Source organism: Callorhinchus milii, unplaced genomic scaffold (assembly GCF_018977255.1).
Source record: "Callorhinchus milii isolate IMCB2004 unplaced genomic scaffold, IMCB_Cmil_1.0 Scaffold22, whole genome shotgun sequence".
NCBI lineage: Eukaryota > Metazoa > Chordata > Chondrichthyes > Chimaeriformes > Callorhinchidae > Callorhinchus > Callorhinchus milii.
Genome location: NW_024704763.1, coordinates 6,305,392 through 6,314,916, shown reverse-complemented (window position 1 = coordinate 6,314,916; position 9,525 = coordinate 6,305,392). Strand labels below are relative to the sequence as shown.

At 42.4% G+C, this 9,525-nt stretch overlaps 1 protein-coding gene across 1 annotated transcript in view; it reads left to right on the top strand.

The window, feature by feature from the left end:
• Nucleotides 1-1,117: 1,117 nt before the first annotated feature.
• Nucleotides 1,118-9,525, top strand: part of LOC103188964 (synaptotagmin-7-like) — a 32,564-nt gene continuing 24,156 nt past the window's right edge. The window contains 1 exon segment of the mRNA XM_007909170.2: nucleotides 1,118-1,307. Coding sequence (XP_007907361.2) covers nucleotides 1,274-1,307 — 34 coding nt within the window. The 5' untranslated portion in view covers nucleotides 1,118-1,273.

The following is a 9,525-nucleotide window of genomic DNA, read 5'->3' as shown; positions in this document are numbered from 1 at the left end:
AAGTGTCGAGACTGTGTGTATTTTGAAAGCTAACATGGCAGACAAATTGCGGACAGCAATGTCCCACAAACAGCCATGAACTGACACTCCAGTGCTGGGGGAGAGCTGTGTTGTCAGAGGTACCGTCCTTCGGATCAGACATTAAAGCAATGTCTCATTTGCCTGTTCAAGTGGATATACAATCCTTCACATACATCTATCATTCATCTCGTGGCTGTTTGTGGAACATGGTTATGGACAAATCGTCTCCAGTGTTTGCCTACAAATACACTTGACAGCAATTAATGGTGAAGCGTTGTGAGATGTTCTAGATATTATGGACGCTATATCATATGCAAGAATCGCATATATGACAAGAGGGTTACCTTCGTTTGACGGAGACTCAAAGTTCCCACTTACTGCTGGGTGAACAGAGTAAGGAAACTTGCTCAAAGTTTCACACCGCAAGGGAATAAAACCTGGATCCTCTCGCTAACACTATGGTACGGGGACTCCTATTTGTCCCAAGCTTGCCCTTGACAACCATGAACCTGCTGCCTTGGTGTATCTAATAATAATAAAATAATCATTACATTTATAGTGCTATATCACGATATCAAAACATATCAAAGCACTTCACGGGATTTTATTGTATTTGTGGGCAAACACAGCAGCCAATTTGTGCACAGCCTTGAAGTTAGAACACAAGTTGTATCTGTGGGGATTGTTGGCCTGAACATCCGAAGAAACTCCCTTCTCTCCTCAAACAGTGCGACGGTATCTTTGAGTTCCACCTGAATAGGCAAAGAAGACCTTGGTTTAAGGTTAGCAATCCCCCAGCCTAGATGAGGAGCTGAAAGCCCCAATGTGGGATTTGAACTCACAGCCAGGCTCAGTTGGTTGCATTCTCTAGTCCGTTAAGCATCTTATCAAGTGAGTCAGATCACAATGTTAATTGTCTGAAAAACATACTTCCTTCTCATCTCTCAGCTGCTTTTTTAATGACATCCTCCTTTAATCACATGACTGAAACAGAACAAATATTACACTCTGTTTGTTCAGCCTTATTAACCATTGACGGCTTTTCATGCTGAATAAGGCAATGCCCTTCTCCAACACTGTTTATTCGTCCAAAGCAATTTAAAATGTGGTCATTGCCAACACGCAAGTAAATTCTCTGTGAAATTTTCACCTGGGTACGAGTCTGTTGCACTTTGTTCGATATTTATTTGTTTCTTTGGTAAACGACCTACTTTGGTAAATGTCTGTCCCGCTGGGGTTGGAGGGGGCTTACATGCCACGTGCTGGATTGGAAAGTGCAGCACCAGGTAAGAACCAAATCAAATTCCTCTCTTGAAGATTGTTGTGTATTTTCTTCTTCAGGAGCCTGCGCCTTGCTCGTGAGTTGATGCTTCGATCGTGTGTCAGCCTGACGCAGTGATAGCGCTCTCACCTCTGAATCAGACGGTTGTGGGTTCAAGCCCCACGTCAGGACTTGGAATCACATAGTCCAAACTGACACTCCAATGCAGTGCTGGGGGGTTGTTGCATTGACACAGCTACTTTGGACACTTTGACACTGATAGACTGTTTGCACTCGGTGAGTCCAAAAGCACAAGGACATAAACATAAGGTAGTGAGTAGTTGATCTAATAGGGAGTTTAGGAGGAACTTCTTCACGCAGAGAGTGCTGAGAACATGGAACTCACTTCCAGAAGTCGAGGTTGAAGCAGAAAGCCACAATAATAATAATAATCCTTGCATTTGATATAGCACTTTTCACATCTTCTAGATGTCTCAAAGCGCTTCACAGAATATGACTGTATATATGTGGACAATGCACTTAAGAGGAAATTTGATTCATATATAAGGGAGAAGGGAGTAGATGGGATAGGAGAGGGATGGGGGCTGATGTAGAGTGTAGAGTTTAAACACCGGCACAGATGAGTTAAGCCAAATGGCCCATTTCCAAACTGTATCCCTTTATATAAATCTATTTACACCAATGCACTGTCAGGAGATAAAGATCTCCTATTGATCTCCATTTGCTGACTTCTTCATCTGATTCCAGATAGTGTGATGCATCGGAGCAATCATTTCTGCTTTTATTTCCACTTAATCTTTTCCTTGTGGTTACAATCTGCCATACAGGTAAATTGAATGATATATGAAATATTGTGATTTCAGTGCTGCGTGCCAGGAATAAGGATATTACAATGGAAAGGATCAGGGAGCTTAATAGTCCTAAGGACATTCCTGGAACTGTGCCATCATGTGAATACATTTGGCTTTTCAACACCTTTAATTTGCAGTTGCTCCAATTCAATTCCTTCACTCAATCAAACTCATCATTCTCTGATGTGGTTGATGTATTAAAGGGATCTTTTGGGATGTCGTATGGGTAAAGCTGGATACAGTGATAGAGACATATGGCACAGAAAAAGGCCATTTGGCCCGTCAAATCTGCTCCGTATCTCAGAGCAGAGTGCTCATTCAATCCCACTGACTTGACTTATCCCCATACGCCGTCAAGCCACTATCCTTCGTATGAGTGTGTCAGCCTGGCTCAGTAGTAGACTCTTGCCTCCGGGTCAAAAGGTTGTGGGTTTGAATCCCATGTTCGGACTTGAGCTCAGATAGTCTAAGCTGACACTCTAATGCAGTGCTGAGAATGTATTGCATCATTGGGGATTCCATCCTTTGAATGAGATGTTTAACCGAGGTCCTGTCATGTGGCTGTTTAGGTGGACATGAAAGATCCCATGGCACTATTCAAAAAGAGAAGGGAGTTTCTCCTGGTGTCCTGGCCAGCAATCCTGTGAGGAGAGAGAAAACAAGAACCGGATTTAGCTGCACTACTTTGAACATTAATCTGCTTTACACAGACTGTATAAAAATTCCACGTCATAGTCCACTGAATTAATGTAGAGGAAATGGCTAGCTACTGCTATGGATACTGTCCTGGATGACATCAGTGTTTGAGGTTTGTGCTGTGGAAACATGTCATAAACTAATTGGAATGAATGAAGAGTGGTGGTGTTTAAAGATTGTAATTACTGGATTAGCAAACAGAGATCCGGAATATTTTTACCCTGGTGCGTCAGATGCTTTGAGTGCATTTGACAGTCCAATGCTAATAGCTTGTCTGCTTACTCATATCTGCAGAGGGTTCAAAGCAAATTCAATTATTCCACACTTTGCCGTTCTTACTGTTAACCCTAATTATCTGTACCTGAATACAGAAACTACACACATTTTAGCGTGACTTTCAAAATAGAAATGAAATTCAGAACAACTCTCAATCTTTGAGTTTGACTGGGTGTCAGAAAGTGGAGACCTGTAGCATAGTGGTTAGCATGCTTGCCCCCAGCGAGAGGACACGGGTTCGAGTCCCGGGTGCGGCAAAACCCTAGGCAAGTTTCCTTACTCCACATCCCTCCATTTACGCAGCAGTAAGTAGGAACCTGTTTGTTGATCGCTTTCTGGGGCTAATAATCCCTCCCCCAAAAATGTGGTCACTCAATCCCGGGACTACTTGTGGGACACTGCTGTGGGCAGTTGGTGGCCATGTTTCACACACAAAATATATAGTCAATTCACTTTTCAATATGCTCTGTGAAGTGCTTTGAGATGTCTCAACGATGTGATAAGGTTCTATATCAAATGCAAGGTTTATTATTATATAAAGTGTTTCATCAGCAATTTCCTTCCACAGATTACACTGAACCAACCTTTTTGTAGCATCTTGATTAGGTGCCAACCTGGCTCAGTTGGTGGCCTCTGTTCTAGCCAACATTCCTCAACTTCTAGAGGCAGTCAAGGAAGAATTCTAATAGAACCTCTCCATTTCCTCGAGACCCACTGCCCTCTGAAGATCACGTCCTGCACCTCTTTCCAGGTCGATATGATGAGTATCTGGTCTAAAATATGAGCAGTGGAGGAGGAGATTGTAATCCATAATTAAACTATCTTTGTGAAGACAACCCCAGTAATGCCAGGCAGCTTCGCAATATACCAAGGCAGTGTCTAATGGGTGACCAACCTGTCCAGCTCAGCAATGGGGCTCAGGGTTGTTTGTTGACTTCTCTAAACCCTGAGACTCAAAGCCCTAAGTTCTGGGCTACACTGTTACCAAATTGGCCTAAGAGTGGTCTGTGCTGACACTGAGGCCATTTCTCAACATCGCTATCACTCAGGGAAACAAAATCAAAACCTGTAAATAAAATCACACTCACGACAATGTTTATACTTTATTACGAATTGGGTAAAGCTGCCTGTTGCTATAGAACAGAGGAAGGGCAGTGAGAGCAGAACGACAAGGTGGGAGTTCTTGTCAGGCAAAGCAACCCCACCCGCTGTATGGTCTCAATAGGAAATAATACTAATCTTTATACTTGATATAGTGCCTTATCACGTCATTGGGACGTCTCAAAGCGCTGCACAGAATATATTGTAAAGTGGAGGGACTGTGTATGTTGTCGATGAAATGTGCAGTATCTGAAATGAATTGCAAAGAAAAGTGGCTGAGGGCAGGACTCTGGACTCATTTAAGAAACAACTTGATTCTGTGATGGAAAGACAGTAGGCTGGGCTTTCTGGAGGGATGAAATCCTTGTTTTTGATCTTACAGCCTACTTGTTGGTTCATTAAAGAGCTGTTTTATGTGGATTATCCGATTGGTATCAATGACCCAATCAATAAAATAGCCTGAACTAACAGACGCCAACTTGTGGGGGGAGGGGGGGCGCGGAGGGTAACTTTACTTTCCAATCAGATGGTTCTCAGGGGATTAAAAGGCTCAATATCCTTTTTGTTCACCCTACGTACCGGGATTTCCAAACAGTCGCCAAACAAAACAGTTCCTTTTATTGCCCTGTGCCTTTATCTGCATTAATCTTCAAAGCATCTGAATGGATTTTTAGTCAGATCAAACAGAGGTGAGACACAGGAGTCCAGCACTGCCCTGTCACTACGGTGATCAAACTAACTATCAAACCTCTAGAGACAAGCAGTGCAGGGAGATAATAATAATAATCCTTGCAGTTGATATAGCGCCTTATCACGTTGTTGAAACGTCTCCAAGCGCTTCACAGAATGTACTGTAAAGTGAATCGACTGTATATTTTTGTGGCCGAAATGTGGCAGCCAATTGTGCACAACGGTGTCCGTCAAACAGCTGTGATCAAACTATGGTGACCAAATTATTATTATTTTATTATTGAATATCTCTTCCCACCCCTTCCTCCACGTGTTTTCCCCCAATACTCCAGATCTTAGATATTACGACAATGGCCTTAAGGACAAGATACAAAGGAGATAGAGGCGGGGGAAGGAAGAGGGAAGGTCTGATTTCTGTATAATGTTGAATTAGAGTTCATGTGTACAGCTCCTCCGATGGTCTGTTGGGCAAAGGTCATTAAAAAGCACAGCTGAGTCATGCAGACCTGAAGATCAAAGGTTTATCCCTCCTGTACTTCACTCAAATGGACACTACTCATTAGACTGTTTTACCAAAAAAAAGCATTTGACCCAGACCTGATCCTACCCTCATCCGATGCCCACACACACACATTCCAATGTTAGGGGCGATTCAATTTCTCCTCCTCTCACTCGACCAAGACATTGAAGCTAATTGTAGTCATCCTCAACCTCTGCCTCAGATAGCATTAGGTATAATAATAAATCTTGCACTTGAGATGTCTCAAAGCGCTTCACAGGATACATTGTAAATTGGCTTGACTGTGTATTTTTGAAGGTGAATGTAGAAGCCAATTTTGCACACAGCAATTTCCCATAAACAGAAGAGACTTGCTTCCTCATTCCAAATTAGGATCTTGAACATCCACTTGAACAGAAGGGACCTCGGTTTAACGTCTCATTCAAGAACAGCGCCAACGACATCGCAGTGCTCCCCCCAGCGTTGTACTGGGGTTTCAGCCTAGACTGTGTGAGTTCAAAGTTCCGATGTTGGTTTGCTTGAACCCACAGCCTGAAAACGCAGAGGTGAGAGTGCTACCAACTTCAGACCCAACCACGTGGAGGGGGTTGAATGTGGGACCTTCCTGCACTGTTACTGACTAAATAAAACCCACTGCCATTGGGAAAGACATCAGGTGGATCTCTGAGCATTAATGCTAGCGGGTTTTATTTTGTTTTTGTTGTTGTGATGGGCGGCAGACATTAAATGGTTAAGCATTCTCTTCTCTGAGGGTTAAATCAATGAGGCTGGAGTGCGGTGCAGAATGCATTTCTTTCCACTGTGTTTGTTATCTAAGTGCTTTCTCTGAATGAAGAAGAGAGAATGGGTTGAGGAGAGGATGAATCATACTTTGCTGTTTGTCTAAACCTCCCACAAGTTTGTCCAAATCAGTGGCTGAAAGGCATTGAATGAAAATCAATTGGACACGGACCAGCCTTGACTCCATGGTGATGAAGAGCATTAGGATTTTTGGTTCATCTTAAAAAAAAATCCGCTGAAGATAGATTTGCTCAGTTAAAGAGAGAAGAGGCAGGTTGGTGCATGGGGATTGCAGCAAACTCTTGAAGAGCATTTTTGCTGCACGTCAACCACCCCACTGTCTGACACTGCCATCCGAGTGCTAAAAAGTTCATTGCAAAATTGGAGATCACGCCAAGCTGTTTTAAAGCACGAATGAGTAAGTAGTGAAACTTAAGATCTCTCCCAGGTAAGACAGTAGTTGGCAAAACATTTCACTCCAGCCTGTGGATTAATTTAAGATGCCGTCACAGAATCTCTCAAGGGGCTTGCTGTAAATCACACACAGCAGCTGATGAAAGATTGCACAAGGAAGACTGAGGTTATGTTCAAAGTCACTCGGGATTTTACTTTAGCGAAAAGCCAAAGTGTGCTTAGTTGAGGTAAAATGCTCGTTATGTCTGTGTGCAGCATAGATCATTTCTTCGGCTCCTTTGCATACTGTCCGTCTGTCTAATGTAACCAGGAGATAGTATATAATTGATATTCTCTTATATGTTGATGTTCTCCACACTCCCCCACAAGTGTTTCATGTTTATTCCCTCTCTCTCCACCACCCCCCCACCACCACCCCGCTTCAAAGCTTGTATCTGCATTTTCTAAAAGCTTTCAAAAATCTGTAACTTTTTAAAAATGTTTTCATGACATGATCCTGTAATAATAATCTTTACATCTGACATAGCACCTTATCGCGCTGTTGAGATGTCTCAAAGGGTTTTACTGGATTTTACTGTGAAGTGTAGTGACTGTGTATTTATAATTAAATGCAGCAGCTGATCTGCAATGTCCCACAAACAGCCACGAAGTGAGTGATAACTTTTCTTTGTGAAGCACCTTGAGATGCTGTGAAAGGCGCCGTGTAAATGTCAATTGGTATTGTTGTCTTCAAAATTTTATGTCGCAGCATCAAAGCCCAAAATAGTTTGCATTTCAAAATTTCCCCCAACAATCAATGATTGTTAATATCCTAAGCCTTTTATTCTTGTTCTGGGCCTGCGGAGGTTAATCCTTTCACCACCACTCAGTGCTGCCCCGGCTGAGAACAGCCAGTTCAGCACGATGCTGGGGATTCAAACCTTTTCCGTTCTTGAAAGAGTTTGTGTCCTCACTCTATATTCCGACGTGGGAAGCAGGTTTAGTGCTTTGCTAAAGGTGAAGCATGCATTCAAATCACTTTTCCTCTGCTATCCACAAATACACACTGTGGAGTTAATGCACAGGTGGTAGTTAGTTCATGTATTTGAAGAGTGATGACACCCACCTTGAAAATGGGATCAGAGCTAAACCCTTTCCCTCAATAATAATCATAATAATGAAGACGTAGATGGCAATTGTAAAACAAAGTTTTACATAGTGCATATTATCATCGGTGCAAACTGGGACTGTTAATAAGTCTATTCAAAAATTGCTTGACAGAATACCTGGTGAACAAAGCATTAACCTCCTGCAAAAATTAACTATTTTAAGAAACTCAAATATATTAAGAAAAGTAGTTCCATCAGATCATAAGTAACCTGACAGTGTTATTGGTCTGGCTGACCCATCGCTGAAAACCATTTAGACATTACCTATACAGAGTGATTTAAACTGTAATAACTTAATAATAATAATAATTCTTACATTTCATGCAGCACCTTTCACAATTGAGGATATCTCAAATTGCTTCACAGGATTTATTGTAAAATTATTGTACATTTTGTAGGTGAACTCGTTGCTAATTTGCGCACAACAATGTCTCACAAACAACCATGGAGTGAACAACCAGTTTTATTTGAGGAATTGTTGGCCAGGAACCAGCAGAAAGTCTCTTCTCTTATCAAATAGTGCCATGGGATCTATTAACGTCCACTTGATTGAACAGACAGGACTTTGGTTTAACATCTCATCCAAAGTGCGGCACTTCCAACAGCACAGTTTCTGCCAAGAAACATACAGCTGATTTGAAACGCTCAAAATAAACAACGCTCTGAGGAGAGGGAGTTGGGGAGGAGAAGGCAGTGGGCTGTTCACTCCCACAGTGTATCAAACCAAGAAGTTCTGAGCTAGGCAGCTCCCTGTAGCTTTTCTGTAGGGCATTGGCCACTGGGAACAAACTGCTGTGAGAGGTGGGCGTAAGCCTAATGTCAACAGATAATTGAAGACAGAATAAATAGCGCAGACTCGGAAATGATGGCAAAGCAAGTGTTCTCGTAGGAAGGTTTCAATGGGATCACAGACCACGAAAGGACGCATGAGTGATTTACAACTGTCATTTGAATCCGGAGGTGAGATTTGCTTTACAAGCCAACTCCCCAGTCGGTATCCACTATATAACCTAGGCTGTGGAGGTTGTGGGAGTATTCAACTAATGACCTATTTACCTTACTCAGTATTTATTTGGAAATTTACGAGGAATATTCAAATTCAAGCATTACTATAAAAGCCTCTCACATCAGTGTCCTTCACGGCTGTGATTTATATTTTAAAGACCGGCTTTTGGTCACATCAGATGGGGAACTCTAGAGTAAAATGTACAGTTTTCATAGTGTGTTTCCTGTGTTAAGTGACAGAAGTAAAAGTTGTCCCGTTGTTGAACCAGGAATTGAGCTAGACGTGTTTGGCGCCGCTGAATGTACACATAGCCATGGATACACCAGAAAAATATGTGTATTATTTCAACTAGAACAGTAGAGGAGTCTCATTGAGTGGAGGGGAAGTAGGGTCAGGAGAGAGGGTAGGAACTGTACAGTCTCAATGGTGATCTCAAGGCACTATTTGAAAAGAGAAGGTAGTTTGTCCCCGTGTCCCTGGCCAATGCTTCCCCCCAAATAACATTAGTCCTTCACACTATGGCTGCTTGTAGGCCATTCGGCCACAAAATGTACAGTCAATTCACTTTACAGTAAATTCTGTGAAGCGCTTTGGGATGCCTTCCTGATGTGAAAGGCGCTGCATCAAACAGTAACGCAAGTGAGACGTGAAGCAGCGTCACACAGGTATGAGAAAACCTGCAGCTCATTTGACGTCAGCGCTAGTTTTCTGTTTGTTCAGCGGCGTGATGCTCACCTACT